Consider the following 20,944-nt stretch of genomic DNA (forward strand, 5'->3'; position numbering starts at 1 on the left):
CCAGACTGCTAAATAGTCAATTAATGGAACCCAAACTATCTGCACTGACACTATACACACTCACTAGACTATATATACACACCACATACCCACTCACTAGACTATATATACACACCACATACACACTCACTAGACTATATATACACACCACATACACACTCACTAGACTATATATACACACCACATACACACTCACTAGACTATATATACACACCATATACACACTCACTAGACTATATATACACACTCACTAGACTATATATACACACCACATACACACTCACTAGACTATATATACACACCACATACACACTCACTAGACTATATATACACACCACATACACACTCACTAGACTATATATACACACCACATACACACTCACTAGACTATATATACACACCACATACACACTCACTAGACTATATATACACACCACATACACACTCACTAGACTTTATATACACACCACATACACACTCACTAGACTATATATACACACCACATACACACTCACTAGACTATATATACACACCACATACACACTCACTAGACTATATATACACACCACATACACACTCACTAGACTTTATATACACACCACATACACACTCACTAGACTTTATATCTGCTAAACACGTATGTGACAAATAAAATTTGATTTGATATACACACTCACACAGATACAAACATACACACACTTTTACACTCATAATTTGCTGCTGCTACTCTGCTCTTTATTTTACTCTTATTATTACAGTGAGGGAAAAAAGTATTTGATCCCCTGCTGATTTTGTACGTTTGCCCACTGACAAAGAAATGATCAGTCTATACTTTTAATGGTTGGTTTATTTGAACACAGAGACAGAATAACAACAAAAAAATCCAGAAAAACGCATGTCAGAAATGTTGTAAATTGATTTGCATTTTAATGAGGGAAATAAGTATTTGACCCCCTCTCAATCAGAAATATTTCTGGCTCCCAGGTGTCTTTTATACAGGTAACGAGCTGAGATTAGGAGCACACTCTTAAAGGGGGTGCTCCTAATCTCAGTTTGTTACCTGTATAAAAGACACCTGTCCACAGAAGCAATCAATCAATCAGATTCCAAACTCTCCACCATGGCCAAGACCAAAGAGCTCTCCAAGGATGTCAGGGACAAGATTGTAGACCTACACAAGGCTGGAATGGGCTACAAGACCATCGCCAAGCAGCTTGGTGAGAAGGTAACAACAGTTTGTGCGATTATTTGCAAATGGAAGAAACACAAAATAACTGTCAATCTCCCTCGGCCTGGGGCTCCATGCAAAATCTCACCTCGTGGAGTTGCAATGATCATGAGAACGGTGAGGAATCAGCCCAGAACTACACGGGAGGATCTTGTCAATGATCTCAAGGCAGCTGGGACCATAGTCACCAAGAAAACAATTGGTAACACACTACGCCGTGAAGGACTGAAATCCTGCAGCGCCCGCAAGGTCCCCCTGCACAAGAGAGCACATATACATGCCCGTCTGCAGTTTGCCAATGAACATCTGAATGATTCAGAGGAGAACTGGGTGAAAGTGTTGTGGTCAGATGAGACCAAAATGGAGCTCTTTGGCATCAACTCAACTCGCCGTGTTTGGAGGAGGAGGAATGCTGCCTATGACCCCAAGAACACCATCCCCACCGTCAAACATGGAGGTGGAAACATTATGCTTTGGGGTGTTTTTCTGCTAAGGGGACAGGACAACTTCACTGCATCAAAGGGACGATGGACGGGGCCATGTACCGTCAAATCTTGGGTGAGAACCTCCTTCCCTCAGCCAGGGCATTGAAAATGGGTCGTGGATGGGTATTCCAGCATGACAATGACCCAAAACACAAGGCCAAGGCAACAAAGGAGTGGCTCAAGAAGAAGCACATTAAGGTCCTGGAGTGGCCTAGCCAGTCTCCAGACCTTAATCCCATAGAACATTTGTGGAGGGAGCTGAAGGTTTGAGTTGCCAAACGTCAGCCTCGAAACCTTAATGACTTGGAGAAGATCTGCAAAGAGGGTGGGACAAAATCCCTCCTGAGATGTGTGCAAACCTGGTGGCCAACTACAAGAAACGTCTGACCTCTGTGATTGCCAACAAGGGTTTTGCCACCAAGTACTAAGTCATGTTTTGCAGAGGGGTCAAATACTTATTTCCCTCATTAAAATGCAAATCAATTTATAACATTTTTCTGGATTTTTTGTTTGTTATTCTGTCTCTCACTGTTCAAATAAACCTACCATTAAAATTATAGACTGATCATGTCTTTGTCAGTGGGCAAATGTACAAAATCAGCAGGGGATCAAATACTTTTTTCCCTCACTGTATCTATCCTGATGCCTAGTCATTTTTACCCTGCCTTCATGTTCATATCTACCTCAAGTACCTTATTATTATATATACTGATGCCTAGTCACTTCAACCTGCCTTCATGTACATATCTACCTCAAATACCTTATTATTATCTATCTTGATGCCTAGTCACTTTACCCTGCCTTCATGTACATATCTACCTCAAGTACCTTATTATTATCTATCCTGATGCCTAGTCACTTTACCCTGCCTTCATGTACATATCTACCTAAAATACCTTATTATTATCTATCCTGATGCCTAGTCACTTTACCCTGCCTTCATGTACATATCTACCTCAAGTACCTTATTATATTATCTATCCTGATGCCTAGTCACTTTACCCTGCCTTCATGTACATATCTACCTAAAATACCTTATTATTATCTATCCTGATGCCTAGTCACTTTACCCTGCCTTCATGTACATATCTACCTCAAGTACCTTATTATTATCTATCCTGATGCCTAGTCACTTTACCCTGCCTTCATGTACATATCTACCTCAAGTACCTTATTATTATCTATCCTGATGCCTAGTCACTTCAACCTGCCTTCATGTACATATCTACCTCAAATACCTTATTATTATCTATCTTGATGCCTAGTCACTTTACCCTGCCTTCATGTACATACCTACCTCATGTACCTCGTACCTCTCTGCACATTGATCTGGTACTGGTACTCCCTGTATATACCGTAGCTCCATTCTTGTGTATTTTATTATATTCCCCATGTTCCCATTTTATTTTCTCTTTTTATTACTATTTTTTAACTCTGCATCGTTGGGAAGGGTTCATAAGCAAGCATTTCACGATAAAGTCTATACCAGTTGTATTTGCCGCATGTGACAAATAACATTTAATTTGAGTCATATTGAAGGATAATGAGTTGCTTCCCGCTGTATATCATGTACAGATTAAAACATGTTTATATGGAGCATGCTACTGTATGTCCCTCTCCATAATTCCACCTACAAAAACCCTGAGAATGATCCTTCTCTACAGTACACAGACCCTTAGAATGATCCTTCTCTATAGTACACAGACCCTTAGAGAATGATCTTTCTCTATAATACACATACCCTTATAGAATGATCCTTCTCTACAGTACACAGACTCTTAGAATTTTCCTTCTCTATAGTACACATACCTTAAGAATGATCCTTCTCTATAGTACACAGACCCTAAGAATGATCCTTCTCTATAGTACACAGACCCTTAGAATGATCCTTCTCTATGTTACACAGAACCTTAGAATGATCCTTCTCTATGTTACACAGACCCTTAGAGAATTATCCTTCTCTACAGTACACAGACTCTTAGAATTTTCCTTCTCTATAGTACACATACCTTAAGAATGATCCTTCTCTATAGTACACAGACCCTAAGAATGATCCTTCTCTATAGTACACAGACCCTTAGAATGATCCTTCTCTATGTTACACAGAACCTTAGAATGATCCTTCTCTATGTTACACAGACCCTTAGAGAATGATCCTTCTCTACAATACACAGACCTTTAGACAATTATCCTTCTCTACAGTACATAGACCCTTAGATTGATCCTTCTCTACAGTATATAGACCCTTAGATTGATCCTTCTCTACAGTACATAGACCCTTAGATTGATCCTTCTCTACAGTACATAGACCCTTAGAGCAGGGGTTCCCAAACTTTTTCACTCAGGCCCCCCTTCCAGCATTGGGGAACATCTCGTGCCCCTGTGTACGCGCGCGCACTCGCCTCATCTATTTCTATGGGCACAAGCACTGTTTATGCCACAAACGGTTCACATCCCTCTTGTTGGCGGAGAGAACATTTTACAGGCAGGACCGAATTTGGGAAACCCTGCTCTAAGGTATGCAATGACTGACATGACAAGAGGAAAACTGTTGATGAATTTCCGAATTTCAAAATGACACCTTCTGCATTCCACTATTACAACATTCAAGAGTAAGTTGAAAGCCAGGCTAAGTTCCCCCCAAAAATTATAATATATATATACAGTACCAGTCAAAAGGTTGGACACGCCTACTCATTCAAGGGTTATTCATTATTTTGACTATTTTCTACATCGTAGAATAATAGTGAAGACATCAAAACTATGAAATAACACATATGGAATCATGTAGTAACCAAAAAAGTGTTAAACAAATTAAAATATATTTTATTTGAGATTCTTCAAATAGCCACCCTTTGCCTTGATGACAGCTTTGCACACTCTTAGCATTCTCTCAACCAGCTTCACCTGGAATGCTTTTCCAACAGTCTTGAAGGAGTTCCCACATATGCTGAGCACTTGTTAGCTGCTTTTCCTTCACTCTGTCGTCCGACTCATCCCAAACCATCTCAATTGGGTTGAGGTCGGGTGATTGTGGAGGCCAGGTCATCTGATGCAGCACTCCATCACTCTCCTTCTTGGTAAAATAGCCCTTACACAGCCTGGAGGTGTGTTGGGTCATTGTCCTGTTGAAAAATAAATGATAGTCCCAATAAGCCCAAACCAGATGTGATGGCGTATTGCTGCAGAATGCTGTGGTAGCCATGCTGGTTAAGTGTGCCTTGAATTCTAAATCAATCACAGTGTCACTAGCAAAGCACCCCCACACCATAACACCTCCATGCTTTACGGTGGGAAATACACATGCAGAGATAATCCGTTCACCCACACCGCGTCTTACAAAGATCTCAAATTTGGACTCCAGACCAAAGGACACATTTCCACTGGTCTAATGTCCATTGCTCATGTTTCTTGGCCCAAGCAGGTCTCTTCTTATTATTGGTGTCCTTTAGTAGTGGTTTCTTTGCAGCAATTCGACCATGAAGGCCTGATTCACACAGTCCCCTCTGAACAGTTGACGTTGAGATGTGTCTGTGACGAACTCTGTGAAGCATTTATTTGGGCTGCAATTTCTGAGGCTGGTAACTCCAATGAACTTATTCTATGAAGCAGAGGTAACTCTGGGTCTTCCATTCCTGTGGCGGTCCTCATGAGAGCCAGTTTCATCATAGCGCTTGATGGTTTTTGCGACTACACTGAAATGTTCCTTATTGACTGACCTTCATGTCTTAAAGTAATGATGGACTTGGTCTTTACCAAATAGGGCTATCTTCTGTATACCCCCCTACCTTGTCACAACACAACTGATTGGCTCAAACGCATTAAGAAGGAAAGAAATTCCACAAATTAACGTTTAAGAAGGCACACCTGTTAATTGAAATGAATTCCAGGTGACAAACTCATGACGCTGGTTGAGAGAATGCCAAGAGTGTGCCTGTCATCAAAGTTGGCTATTTGAAGAATCTCAAATATAAAATATATTTTGATTTGTTTAACACTTGTTTGGTTACTACATGATTCCATATATGTTATTTCATTGTTTTGATGTCTTCACTATTATTCTACAATGTAAACAATAGTAAAAATTAAGAAAAACCCTTGAATGAGTAGGCGTGTCCAAACTTTTTACTGGTAGTGTATATATATATACAGTGAGGGAAAAAAGTATTTGATCCCCTGCTGATTTTGTACGTTTGCCCACTGACAAAGAAATGATCAGTCTATAATTTTAATGGTAGGTTTATTTGAACAGAGAGAGACAGAATAACAACAAAAAAATCCTGAAAAACGCATGTCAAAAATGTTTTAAATTGATTTGTATTTTAATGAGGGAAATAAGTATTTGACCCCTCTGCAAAACATTACTTAGTACTTGGTGGCAAAACCCTTGTTGGCAATCACAGAGGTCAGACGTTTCTTGTAGTTGGCCACCAGGTTTGCACACATCTCAGGAGGGATTTTGTCCCACTCCTCTTTGCAGATCTTCTCCAAGTCATTAAGGTTTCGAGGCTGACGTTTGGCAACTCGAACCTTCAGATCCCTCCACAGATTTTCTATGGTATTAAGGTCAGGAGACTGGCTAGGCCACTCCAGGACCTTAATGTGCTTCTTCTAGAGCCACTCCTTTGTTGCCTTGGCCGTGTGTTTTGGGTCATTGTCATGCTGGAATACCCATCCACAACCCATTTTCAATGCCCTCGCTGAGGGAAGGAGGTTCTCACCCAAGATTTGACAGTACATGGCCCCGTCCATCGTCCCTTTGATGCGGTGAAGTTGTCCTGTCCCCTTAGCAGAAAAACACCCCCAAAGCATAATGTTTCCACCTCCATGTTTGACGGTGGGGATGGTGTTCTTGGGGTCATAGGTAGCATTCCTCCTCCTCCAAACACGGCGAGTTGAGTTGATGCCAAAAAGCTCAATTTTGGTCTCATCTGACCACAACACTTTCACCCAGTTCTCCTCTGAATCATTCAGATGTTCATTGGCAAACTGCAGACGGGCATGTATATGTGCTTCCTTGTGCAGGAGGACCTTGCGGGCGCTGCAGGATTTCAGTCCTTCACGGCGTAGTGTGTTACCAATTGTTTTCTTGGTGACTATGGTCCCAGCTTCCTTGAGATCATTGACAAGATCCTCCCGTGTAGTTCTGGGCTAATTCCTCACCGTTCTCATGATCATTGCAACTCCACGAGGTGAGATATTGCATGGAGCCCCAGGCCGAGGGAGATTGACAGGTCTTTTGTGTTTCTTCCATTTGCGAATAATCGCACCAACTGTTGTCACCTTCTCACCAAGCTGCTTGGCGATGGTCTTGTAGCCCATTCCAGCCTTGTGTAGGTCTACAATCTTGTCCCTGACATCCTTGGAGAGCTCTTTGGTCTTGGCCATGGTGGAGAGTTTGGAATCTGATTGATTGATTGCTTCTGTGGACAGGTGTCTTTTATACAGGTAACAAACTGAGATTAGGAGCACTCCCTTTAAGAGTGTGCTCCTAATCTCAGCTCGTTACCTGTATAAAAGACACCTGGGAGCCAGAAATCTTTCTGATTGAGAGGGGGTCAAATACTTATTTCCCTCATTAAAATGCAAATCAATTTATAACATTTTTGACATGCGTTTTTCTGGATTTTTTTGTTGTTATTCTGTCTCTCACTGTTCAAATAAACCTACCATTAAAATTATAGACTGATAATTTCTTTGTCAGTGGGCAAACTTACAAAATCAGCAGGGGATCAAATACTTTTTTTCCTCACTGTATATACACTGCTCAAAAAAATAAAGGGAACACTTAAACAACACAATGTAACTCCAAGTCAATCACACTTCTGTGAAATCAAACTGTCCACTTAGGAAGCAACACTGATTGACAATAAATGTCACATGCTGTTGTGCAAATGGAATAGACAACAGGTGGAAATTATAGGCAATTAGCAAGACACCCCCAGTAAAGAAGTGGTTCTGCAGGTGGTGACCACAGACCACTTCTCAGTTCCTATGCTTCCTGGCTGATGTTTTGGTCACTTTTGAATGCTGGCGGTGCTTTCACTCTAGTGGTAGCATGAGACGGAGTCTACAACCCACACAAGTGGCTCAGGTAGTGCAGCTCGTCCAGGATGGCACATCAATGCGAGCTGTGGCAAGAAGGTTTGCTGTGTCTGTCAGCGTAGTGTCCAGAGCATGGAGGCGCTACCAGGAGACAGGCCAGTACATCAGGAGACGTGGAGGAGGCCGTAGGAGGGCAACAACCCAGCAGCAGGACCGCTACCTCCACCTTTGTGCAAGGAGGAGCAGGAGGAGCACTGCCAGAGCCCTGCAAAATGACCTCCAGCAGGCCACAAATGTGCATGTGTCTGCTCAAACGGTCAGAAACAGACTCCATGAGGGTGGTATGAGGGCCCGACGTCCACAGGTGGGGGTTGTGCTTACAGCCCAACACCGTGCAGGACGTTTGCCATTTGCCAGAGAACACCAAGATTGGCAAATTCGCCACTGGCGCCCTGTGCTCTTCACAGATGAAAGCAGGTTCACACTGAGCACATGTGACAGACGTGACAGAGTCTGGAGACGCCGTGGAGAACGTTCTGCTGCCTGCAACATCCTCCAGCATGACCGGTTTGGCGGTGGGTCAGTCATGGTGTGGGGTGGCATTTCTTTGGGGGGCCGCACAGCCCTCCATGTGCTCACCAGAGGTAGCCTGACTGCCATTAGGTACCGAGATGAGATCATCAGACCCTTTGTGAGACCATATGCTGGTGCGGTTGGCCCTGGGTTCCTCCTAATGCAAGACAATGCTAGACCTCATGTGGCTGGAGTGTGTCAGCAGTTCCTGCAAGAGGAAGGCATTGATGGTATGGACTGGCCCGCCCGTTCCCCAGACCTGAATCCAATTGAGCACATCTGGGACATCATGTCTCGCTCCATCCACCAATGCCACGTTGCACCACAGACTGTCCAGGAGTTGGCGGATGCTTTAGTCCAGGTCTGGGAGGAGATCCCTCAGGAGACCATCCGCCACCTCATCAGGAGCATGCCCAGGCGTTGTAGGGAGGTCATACAGGCACGTGGAGGCCACACACACTACTGAGCCTCATTTTGACTTGTTTTAAGGACATTACATCAAAGTTGGATCAGCCTGTAGTGTGGTTTTCCACTTTAATTTTGATGGTGACTCCAAATCCAGACCTCCATGGGTTGATACATTTGATTTCCATTGATAATTTTTGTGTGATTTTGTTGTCAGCACATTCAACTATGTAAAGAAAAAAGTATTTAATAAGATTATTTCATTCATTCAGATCTAGGATGTGTTGTTTAAGTGTTCCCTTTATTTTTTTGAGCAGTGTATATATTATTTATTGATTTTTTTTAAGGGGGGACCACCGCGCAGCCCCACAGTTTGGGAACCACTGTGAACCTTGTCTATAGTATACTGCCTACTTTAAATGGACTAGCAAGGCTTTGCTTGATTTCAAGATTTACAGTACCAGGATGTCTCCACAATCTGTTCACTGCTTATCTTTGTTGGCTTTCATTCCGACAATCCATTTAGGTTGGTATTGCTATAGGCACTACCCAGACTTTGACAACACATACCTGTGGTGTCGTTTGTATAACACCAACATTCCCCCCATTTTGTTTTGCAGCGTACCTCCAACAGCAGCACGTGTGGAAACACACACTGACCCAGACCCACCCACTGCCACTGATTACTGGCCTTGGGAAGGCTCCCGAGGCATCATTTAATCATCTATATTTATACAGTCGCAACTCAACCGACTGTCTGCAGAACAGGTCCAGAGTCTTGGCCTTGGCTTGGTGCTGGGCGGAGTTCTTTTGAACTGCTTGCTGAATCAGGCCAGCCAACCCTGCTGAAGAAAACAACTATTATTATTTTGGGACTCTGTCTGAGTGGAGGCGTCTGATTTGTTGTATGAACAGTTGACTTTGAGGTGCTGCCGGAGGTATTTTGGGGGCGAGCCTTTGAAAGCCATCTGTCATGTTTGCTTCTGGAACGGCTGGAGCGGCTGTCCCTCCCTGGCTCCTGCCATGGCCCTTGGCCCACACCTGGGGAGAGTGGATGGAGGTCTGCACTACTCTCCTGGATTATTCACTCTGCAGTGGCCGCATCACTGAGGCTGGTGGAACACCAAACCAGAAAGAACACAAAATGGAGTCTCAGTTTCACCACTGGCTATGGGGCTACAGTATGAACACTAAAGGCAACTGAGGACCGAGGGGGAAAAAAACAATCACTCAACCTGTTGGTTGAAACTAATTTCAACAAAACACTCTATCAGGCCTTGGTAAAAAAGTTCCCCAGAAAGCCTTGGAGTGTAAGAAGTAGACTCTGTTCTTCCAATCCACAATAAAAACTAAGACTAAACAACATTTAGGGCTTCATAACGATCATATCACCCTTCTGACAAAGGACGTTTAGTATGAGGGTGAATTGTGATCTCTTAGCGTCTCTGAAACCCTCTTAGAGGCCCTGAAACAATTATCCTCCGTATTCCGCCCGTGGAGATTTTAAAACGTGCGGGGTGGCCTGGTCGCTAGGCAATTACTGTCAAGTGTATGTCGCCACCAGTTCCTTCATACGCTGGTAATATCGCAAATTCACTTATCATTAGACGCACGTCAAAAGGAATTAGAGCCATAATTTGCTCTGTGAGATACAGCCCACCATCAACACTGGCAGTTCCTCCTCTGAAAGTGGCGGATGGATCTGCTTACCCTTTAGGGTCATATCATCTCAATGTTTATTACAAGATACCCAGCTTCCATTCTGCCTGATGAACTTTCCAGGATTCCCACAAAGCCAGAGCCTATTTGCTGCTCTGCTGGAGAGGGAGAATTTAAATCAGCTGGATTTTTTAAAAGAGTATGGAATATGCTGTTATTCTAATGAGGATGAAGAGGGAAAGAAAAAAGGAAGGATTTAAATAACCCAAAATGCAAATCAGCTTCTCATTACAATTGAAGTGGTGAGTCATTCAACAGAACTCTGGGAGAACTTTAGGACAACAGTATCTCAGAGATGTTGAGTAACAGGTCCTAGAGCACTAGCTGCCCTGTATCAGAGCTGCTGTCTATACTCTATGACCTAGTGCACGGTTATCAATATGTATGACAAACTGTCAAAACTCTCAACTCATCATTTAGACGGACAGTGTGTGTGTACTGCAGACTGGCTCATCTATATCAATGCAATCTGTTCTATCCTTACTATAACTACCAACAATTCTACTTACTTCCACCATAACAAAACACTTCTCCTCCATAAATAACTGTGTTACGATGACAGCACTATCATTTACATCCTCATTCCCAGCGCTCCTACAGTTAGACCCTCTGGACTGGGGTCCATTGTCAGCATGACGTCAGCTAAATGAACTCGACATCAAACCACCTCATATTCACCTTACACTGAGACTCCCCCCTGGGCGGCCATATTCAAACAGAAAGCGAGGCGGTAGGCGAGCTTAGTCTCTAATGCAGTAACTCAGCACTGAGGAGGCGTGGGGAGACCGTTAATCTGTGCCCCCCCGAGAAGGGCCGTGCCGGGCCGTGCCGGGCTGTGGAGCTGGCGATGCCAAGCCTCAGTGTGGTAAAGCGCAACCCCACCACATGCTTAAGTTAACCACCGAGCTGGCAGACAAAGGAGAGAGATGTGTGAGTGAGATGAGAATAGAAAAATGTGTGTGTCTGTGTGCATGTGTTCTCAAGTTCATGCATGTGTACGTCTGTGTGTGTGTGTGTGTGCACTCCTGAGTGTGCGTGGGATTTGGAGAGCTCAGCATGCCTTTGGCTGCCAGATTGCTGGTGCCCATAGAGATGTATCTCCAGGTCTCTACGGAGGGGAAATCACCTTGGACAGATCTGATTCCTGTCACCGCCACAACCTCCAACCAGCCCCAGAGCCCCCATTCACCAACACTGCATATTAATACTCACACCCCCTCCCTGTTGATTCAACACAGGTGCTGAGCTGACGGGTAATAGTCTATCCTTCAAAACTTTATGGCGTGGTTTCCTGGACACATTAAACCTAGTCCAGGACTAATCTGTGCCTGGGAAACCGCCCCCCAAAAACCAAACCCTGGTAAAGACAAAAAAAAGATGTATGGTTGAAGTGGCTGATTCAATCACCTGATATGATAGTTAAACATTTCACAATTTGTGGCACCACAAACATACCACACACACACACATGCGGCTGCTGTTTATTCTGTCGGCAGCACAAATAAAGCGTGTTCAAAGCCAGCTCAGTAGGTTGGTTGGTTAAGAAGCTGGACAGCATCAACACAGAGGGATAATCGCTACGCTGCAGCTGCCATACAGACACAGAGACAAAGAGACATGCAGAGAGAGAGAGACAGAGAGAGACAGATAGAGAGACAGAGAGAGACAGAGACAGAGACAGAGAGAGAGACAGAGAGAGAGAGAGAGAGAGAGAGAGAGAGAGAGAGAGAGAGAGAGAGAGAGAGAGAGAGAGAGAGAGAGAGAGAGAGAGAGAGAGAGAGAGAGAGAGAGAGAGAGAGAGGAGGGAGGAGGGGGGTTTTGATTGAAATGCTAGCTAGCGTTAGCCGCATCCAAAGCCTTGCTGGAAGGCATAATGGGTGGCTGGGGACTGGGGTCAAACAAAGTGATCTCTATCGGGTGTCAGTGGAACAGCATGGTTGAATTTGAGGCCTGGTGCTCAGACTGGCATCGTTTTCCCAGGGAGCCATGGCTTTGGAAAAGTGGTGTAGAACAAGGAGGAGGGATGGAGGGATAGTATGGTAGGAAGACCTGGGGCCAGGTTTCTGGAACCAGATTAAGCCTACTCCTTGACTAAAAAGCATGCGCAATGGAGCATCTCAATGGAAAAGTGCTTTTCAGTCGAGGAATAGGCATAATATGAGTCTGGGAAACAGTTCCTTATAGCCTAGTGTATGTGCAGAACATTAAGGGTTTTGCAAAAGGTGGTTTAGAAAGAAGAAGGGATGAAATGGAGGGTGCGGAGAAGAGAAGGAGAGAAAGAGAGGGGGCAGACTTCACTCTCCTGAGAGGCTCGTGGGAGAGCAGCCAGTCTGGTGTCTTAGACATTGAGATTGAGACAGTCTCTAAGATATGTCTCTACGGGCTGACTGCCATTCATATTGGCATCAAAGTCATTATGAGAGAATTGATTTTAAATCAAATCAAGTTAAGGCAGCAAATGAGAGCTAAACCACAAGGATTTCTCTGCAAATTGAAATGTGACGCATAATTAACTTTATGATATGTTTACAAATGAGGTCTCCCCCTCTCTGTGTGCGCGTGTGTGTCTATCCATTTGTGCGCGTGTGTGTGTCTTTTTATCAATTTGTGTGTGTTTATAAATCTCAACGTCCCTTTTTGTAATTATGCCGGGGGAGATTGCAAATGAACGGTAATAAAGTCAAAAGACTATCACTGTAAATTAATGCACGCTGCTTATGCAAACCCTGACCTTGATTCTTAATTATCACAAAGTCGGTACATAGTATACATGCAAACGTTATTAGTGATTTAATAAAGTGATTAAAGTAGGGAGAGAGATGGAGAGAGATAGAGGAGGAGAGAGCAAGAGAGAGATCGAGGGAGAGAGAGAGAGAGCGAGAGAGATTCAGAGAGAGCGAGAGAGAGAGAGAAATCGAGGGAGAGAGAGAGCGAGAGAGATCGAGGGAGAGAGAGAGAGAGAGCGAGAGAGAGAGATTCAGAGAGAGAGAGAGTGAGAGAGAGATTCAGAGAGAGAGAGAGAGAGAGAGAGAGAGAGATTCAGAGAGAGAGAGAGATTGAGGGAGGGAGATAGATCGAGGGAGAGAGAGAGATCGAGGGAGAGAGAAAGATCGAGAGATCGAGGGAGAGAGAGAGAGATCGAGGGAGAGAGAGATCGAGGGAGCGAGAGAGAGATCGAGGGGAGAGAGAGATCGAGAGGGAGAGAGAGATCGAGGGAGAGAAATCGAGGGAGAGAGAGAGAAATCGAGGGAGAGAGAGAGAGAGAAATCGAGGGAGAGAGAGAGAGAAATCGAGGGAGAGAGAGAGAGAAATCGAGGGAGAGAGAGAGAGAAATCGAGGGAGAGAGAGAGAGAAATCGAGGGAGAGAGAGAGAGAAATCGAGGGAGAGAGAGAGTGAGAGAGAGAGAGGAGAGAGAGAGTGAGAGAGAGAGAGACAGCGAGACAGAGAGAGAGAGAGAGACAGAGAGAGTGAGAGAGAGAATGAGAGTGGCAGAGTGAGAGAGTGAGAGAGTGAGAGAGCGAGAGAGAGAGAGAGCGAGAGAGAGAGAGAGAGAGAGAGAGAGAGAGAGAGAGAGAGAGAGAGAGAGAGAGAGAGAGAGAGAGAGAGATAACATTTGGGGAAATAAAGGAGAGCAGATCTCAAGCAATGAATGATTTATTGACCTGAACTAAAATAAAGTTATATTTCCGGCGAAAGACTAAAAGCCTTATCCAAAGGAGTTGTATTAGAGAGAATGGAGAGAGAATGAGTCGATAGAGAGCCCAGAGAACTCTGTGTTTCTGTCGCCTGCTGAAGCGAGGATGTTTTAAATAGCTCTTAATCAAGTAGACTGGGTTGTCAAACGGCAGTCAAGCATCGACCAGAGGAAGAGACGAAGCGAGAGGGTTTACACAGCCCAAAATCTGTCCACGTTTAGCAGATCATTAATTATTAAGCAAGTGAAGAGTTTTTGTACGGGTGGTGCAAGTAGAGTGTCAAATTTAGTCAAGATAAAAATGAATTGCTACTTTGTTACGTTAGGCTTATTTGATCTAATAGAAGTTTCGAAATTCGAGACGGTCTATGCATATTCATGAGACTAGCATCTCACTCTCCATTGAATACAGGCGGTTGAAGTCAACACCCCTCACTGAATATTTGTTTTTAAGTATTCAAATAACACGATGTATCCACCAACCAGAAGAGAATAGGCGGGAGATAGACAGTCCGCCGTTCTGCTCTGTGGACAACGAATCCCATTGTTAGGGCGGAGACTCAAGCATCTCGTCATTATATCCAGTATCTCTGGTTGGACACAAAGTGATATCATTATGCTCTCTCTGTGTAAAAGGCCTCACACCACTTCGTTCTCCCGAGAAGAGCTGATCTCCCACCCTCTCTCTCCGTCTCTCTCCCTCTCCCCTGAACTGACATGTGTTTGTGCACTGATGCGTTCTACACAGCCCCTATCACCCCTCTGTCCCGTCTGTCTGTTCCTCTCAGAGCTCCATGTCCACGGTCATATGATCCAACATCCCTGACAGAGACGTCCCTCCTCCCCACAGTAACCAGAGAACAGGGCTGTACTGGACGTTTGTGTGTGTTATCACAGATGTTTTTCAGGGCTGACAGTTTTCATCCACTAACAGTCACAACACTAGCTTCAGGGCGATGCTGGTAAACTAATCAGCTAAGGCAGATTAATATAATGAGAATTCACAAAAATGCATTTACTTCACTTTCCTTTTTGATCACCTTATCTCACCCATAGTGTGTCTATAGCTAGACTAGTGGCGACAGATATATGTGAATATTCTAATATCCGAATAAAGAAAATATTTGAATTTTCCCACCAGTGGTATGTTTCCACCAACTGACGTAGTGCACACAAAACGTACTTTCTGCTCAATTTTTCATGTACCAAATAGAAATGTTAAATGTGTTTCCATCTGCATTTTCAACTCTACCGATAAATTTGTCACAGAATCTGTTGCGTTAAATAGCAAACGTGCCTACTCTGGTCTTGGCACCTGCGCTCAAGCCAACAGCTGGCAGATAGTGTGGGTAGGCTGTGCTGGTAGATTATTTTACATGACGAGATAATTATGGATAAGAGTGAGAATATTTGTATTCAAAACGGCAGTCAGGTATCGATCATCATGTCACCAGAATAAGACCCTCCATATTTACTGGAAAGTAGCATCAAGCTCATTACAGTGCATTTTCACCACCCTGTGAAGTTCATCTTTATTTATTTCATCTGTAGCCTAATAAACTGCATGCTTTCCTGAGTCGTAGTGGGAGGACCACACAACATATCATCGCGTGACTCCAAGTTTACTTTGATATGATGGTTATTATATCAATATTTGCGCATAAAGGAGTTTCCACCACCATTTCTCGTATAATTAACTTTACACAAAAATATCCCACCTTATCGAACGAACAAATTATCTGTCGGCATTTATAAAATTGTACCGTTTCCAACACATTTATTTTTATACGGTATGACTTTACTCGTATAAAAACTGTGGATGGAAATATGGTTTATGAGACGCACCAAATGAAGACTGAAAACTCACCCGTGACCTTTCATGAACTCTCACAGCCATCGACTGATTGATATACAGACCGACCTTCCACCATCACGCTTTGGTGACCGTTGGCAACCTGTCACTTCAGCGTTACAGGAAGTGACTGTCCCCTTTCAGAATGTTCCCCCCTCAGGACATAGTGGTTCAACTCAGACATGTTCCGGAAATTTGGCGACTAGTAAGTCTTTCTTAAACCTCCCGCTTTGGGCTGGATGTGTCAATGTGTACTTCATACATAAATAATCTATGAGCAGAAATACTGTCTTACCGTAATTAGCCATGAAATCCCTAGTTTGAAAGCGACTGTTTTCTGGAAGCTGTGCGGCAGGTAGCCTAGCGGTTAAGAGCGTTGGGCCGAAAGGTTGATGGTTCAATCCCCGAGCAGACTAGGTGAAAAATCTGTCAATGTGCCCTTGAGCAAGGCACTTAACCCTAATTGCTTCTGTAAATTGCTCTGGATAACAGCGTCTGCTAAATGACTAAAATGTACAAATGTAAATGTGCGGCGCCATTTTCCCCCACGTGGGTCAGCCACCTAGCAATTTGAGTTCTAGCCAATAAGCTTCAGCCCCTCACCATTTGAGTGATCACATACAATGAGCAGCATAATGAGATAGAAAATATGAATGATGCTTTCATTCAGAGGAAGTAGAGTCAACACAAATGGTTCAGTTAAAGGTTGAATTGAAGGCTGGATTACATTGTATCATATGTGAAATTGAGGCCAATATGGATAATGGAGGCACTGACAGAGAAGGGAGGCCTTTAGCAGGGGACCCATCCCATCACTTACCTAAACAGCACACTCCCGTGGCGTGGAAGCCGTGATGGAGAGAATATGTGTGTATGTGTGTGTGGGCGGGGGGGGGGGGGGGGGGATAAGCTTAATGAAGGCGAAGGCCATACGGGGTGAGCAGCGAGCACTCCTGCCCCATTTCCCTCTTAGACCACACACACAGGCATGGACAGAATCGAGGGAGAGATTTAGAATGTAAAAAGAAGGGGTAGAGAGAAAAAAAAAAAGGTGCATTAGAGGAAGAGAGAGAAGAGGTGGAGAGAGATAGAGGGAAATAGAGAGAGAATGGGGGCGAGATAGAGGGAAATAGAGAGAGGATGGGGGCGAGATAGAGGGAAATAGAGAGAGGAGGGGGGCGAGGTAGAGGGAAAGAGAGAGGAGGGGGCGAGGTAGAGGGAAAGAGAGAGGAGGGGGCGAGGTAGAGGGAAAGAGAGAGGAGGAGGCGAGGTAGAGGTAAAGAGAGAGGAGGGGGGCGAGGTAGAGGTAAAGAGAGAGGAGGGGGGCGAGGTAGAGGGAAATAGAGAGGAGGGGGCGAGGTAGAGGGAAAGAGAGAGGAGGGGGCGAGGTAGAGGGAAAGAGAGAGGAGGGGGCGAGGTAGAGGGAAAGAGAGAGGAGGGGGGCGAGGTAGAGGGAAAGAGAGAGGAGGAAGGCGAGGTAGAGGGAAAGAGAGAGGAGGGGGCGAGGTAGAGGGAAAGAGAGAGGAGGGGGGCGAGGTAGAGGGAAAGAGAGAGGAGGAAGGCGAGGTAGAGGGAAAGAGAGAGGAGGAAGGCGAGGTAGAGGGAAAGAGAGAGGAGGGGGCGAGGTAGAGGGAAAGAGAGAGGAGGGGGGCGAGGTAAAGAGAGAGGAGGGGGGCGAGGTAGAGGGAAAGAGAGAGGAGGAAGGTGAGGTAGAGGGAAAGAGAGAGGAGGAAGGCGAGGTAGAGGGAAAGAGAGAGGAGGGGGCGAGGTAGAGGGAAAGAGAGAGGAGGGGGCGAGGTAGAGGGAAAGAGAGAGGAGGGGGGCGAGGTAGAGGTAAAGAGAGAGGAGGGGGCGAGGTAGAGGTAAAGAGAGAGGAGGGGGCGAGGTAGAGGGAAATAGAGAGGAGGGGGCGAGGTAGAGGGAAAGAGAGAGGAGGGAGCGAGGTAGAGGGAAAGAGAGAGGAGGGGGGCGAGGTAGAGGGAAAGAGAGAGGAGGGGGGCGAGGTAGAGGGAAAGAGAGAGGAGGAAGGCGAGGTAGAGGGAAAGAGAGAGGAGGTGGCGAGGTAGAGGGAAAGAGAGAGGAGGGGGGCGAGGTAGAGGTAAAGAGAGAGGAGGGGGGCGAGGTAAAGAGAGAGGAGGGGGGCGAGGTAGAGGGAAAGAGAGAGGAGGGGGTGAGGTAGAGGGAAAGAGAGAGGAGGGGGGCGAGGTAGAGGTAAAGAGAGAGGAGGGGGGCGAGGTAGAGGTAAAGAGAGAGGAGGGGGGCGAGGTAGAGGGAAAGAGAGAGGAGGGGGTGAGGTAGAGGGAAATAGAGAGGAGGGGGACAAGGTAGAGGGAAAGAGAGAGGAGGGGGGCGAGGTAGAGGGAAAGAGAGAGGAGGGGGGCGAGGTAGAGGGAAAGAGAGAGGAGGAAGGCGAGGTAGAGGGAGAGAGAGAGAGAAAGGGGATGGCGGAAGAGAGTGAAGAAGAGAGGGGAGTTAGAGAGGTTTTTTTCCTACCATTTGGATGAGGCTCTCCTGGATTCTGTTCAGTGTTGTTCTCAGTCGGCTGCTGATCAGACCCGGACCTGATGATTCATACTGCAGAAAGGACACACACACATGGTTAATACACATGCACCGTCCTGTCTACACTACAATCTAATGACAAACTAATCCTAGGGATATAATGACAGGAGGGGGCCCACCAGGGGATCTATAACTAGACCAGGAGTCTAGTTATTGGACTTTTAGGCTACATTTAGGCTAGAGGTCTGAGAGCGAAAGAGAGCAAGTTCTTGTCAGTTTGGGAGCATTGTGAATGATTCTGCCATCTCTCTTTCCTCACATTACCATGACAGAGTAGGGGCCTGTAGCTAACCACATTACCATGACAGAGTAGGGGCCTGTAGGTAGTCTCACACCACATTACCATGACAGAGTAGGGGCCTGTAGCTAACCACATTACCATGACAGAGTAGGGGCCTGCAGCTAACCACATTACCATGACAGAGTAGGGGCCTGCAGCTAACCACATTACCATGACAGAGTTGGGGCCTGTAGCTAACCACATTACCATGACAGAGTAGGGGCCTGCAGCTAACCACATTACCATGACAGAGTAGGGGCCTGTAGGTAGTCTCACACCACATTACCATGACAGAGTAGGGGCCTGTAGCTAACCACATTACCATGACAGAGTAGGGGCCTGTAGCTAACCACATTACCATGACAGAGTAGGGGCCTGTAGCTAACCACATTACCATGACAGAGTAGGGGCCTGTAGCTAACCACATTACCATGACAGAGTAGGGGCCTGCAGCTAACCACATTACCATGACAGAGTTGGGGCCTGTAGCTAACCACATTACCATGACAGAGTAGGGGCCTGCAGCTAACCACATTACCATGACAGAGTAGGGGCCTGTAGCTAACCACATTACCATGACAGAGTAGGGGCCTGTAGCTAGTCTCACACCACATTACCATGACAGAGTAGGGGCCTGTAGCTAACCACATTACCATGACAGAGTAGGGGCCTGCAGCTAACCACATTACCATGACAGAGTAGGGGCCTGTAGCTAACCACATTACCATGACAGAGTAGGGGCCTGTAGCTAGTCTCACACCACATTACCATGACAGAGTAGGGGCCTGTAGCTAACCACATTACCATGACAGAGTAGGGGCCTGTAGCTAACCACATTACCATGACAGAGTAGGGGCCTGTAGCTATCACACCACATTACCATGGATTCATAGCTCATTTCAACTCATCTGTGCTGTTTGGGTATATAATACACACATATGTATCCAATATGGCTGGGTAAAGCCTGCGATAACGTGTTCCTTTACATCTCTGCTTGGCAGATAGACATTTCAGGAAAATCCGTCCTTGTCTGAACCAATATTTATCATTACCAAAAAAGCTGTTGTTTTGATAAACTGAGGTGAAAGTGACAATAGAGAAGGAAATTGGTTGCATCACCCCAAAAAATTCTGGTGCAAGGGAGATTTAAAAAAAAATACAAAAGCTGTTTCTATTGTAAGTAAATCCAGTATATATACATCTGTGGAAAAAATTAAGAGACCACTGAAATGTTTTCTTAAATCAGCATCTCTACATGTATGACAGCCATTCCATTCCAGTGTCTGTTGAATTCCAACACAGGCACACCTCATTCTACTGAATTAGGTACTGATTAGGTGATCACATGAACCAAATCTTACTTAATGAGGAAAAGTATAAAAACCACTGCTGTGGTCATCACTATCCTCTTGCAATAGGACCAGCTGGATGGCAAAAACAGTGCTAATAGTACCTCAAAAGTAATATTAATCAAAAAATAACTATTGACCATGCCAAAAGAGTTGAAAAGGAAAGTTTTGAGTGAGGAAAATAAGGATTCAATTCTGACTTTACTGGCAGAGGGATACAGTGAGCGTCAGGTTCCTTCCATCCTTAACATTTCAAAGACGGCGTCAAGCAGCAGACATTGGGGACAACAAAGCTACAGACCGGCAGAGGGCGAAAACGACTCTCTACTGACCGGGATGACCGCCAACTCATTCGAATGTCACTCAACAACCGTAGGATGACATCAAGTGACCTACAAAAAGAATGGCAAACGGCAGCTGGGGTGAAGTGCACGGCGACGACGGTTCGAAACAGGCTCCTAGGGGCAGGGCTGAAGTCGTGCAAAGCTAGAAAAAAGCCCTTCATCAATGAGAAGCAAAGAAGAGCCAGGCTGAGGTTTTCAAAAGACCATAAGGATTGGACCGTAGAGGACTGGAGTAAGGTCATCTTCTCTGATGAGTCCAATTTTCAGCTTTGCCCAACACCTGGTCGTCTAATGGTTAGACGGAGACATGGAGAGGCCTACAAGCCACAGTGTCTCGCACCCACTGTGAAATTTGGTGGAGGATCGGTGATGATCTGGGGGTGCTTCAGCAAGGCTGGAATTGGGCA

General features: G+C 45.2%; 1 protein-coding gene across 2 annotated transcripts in view; it reads right to left on the reverse strand.

The window, feature by feature from the left end:
• The window catches only part of LOC311132398 (syndetin-like), a 214,882-nt gene that overhangs the window by 43,388 nt on the left and 150,550 nt on the right, over positions 1 to 20,944 (reverse strand). For both annotated transcript variants that reach the window (XM_084165674.1, XM_084165673.1), the window contains one exon: positions 18,496 to 18,576. In XM_084165674.1, coding sequence (XP_084021800.1) covers positions 18,496 to 18,576 — 81 coding nt within the window. The remainder of the gene's footprint in view (positions 1 to 18,495; positions 18,577 to 20,944) is intronic.

The sequence above is a fragment of the Coregonus lavaretus genome (assembly GCF_964263955.1).
Source record: "Coregonus lavaretus genome assembly, chromosome: 7".
Lineage (NCBI taxonomy): Eukaryota > Metazoa > Chordata > Actinopteri > Salmoniformes > Salmonidae > Coregonus > Coregonus lavaretus.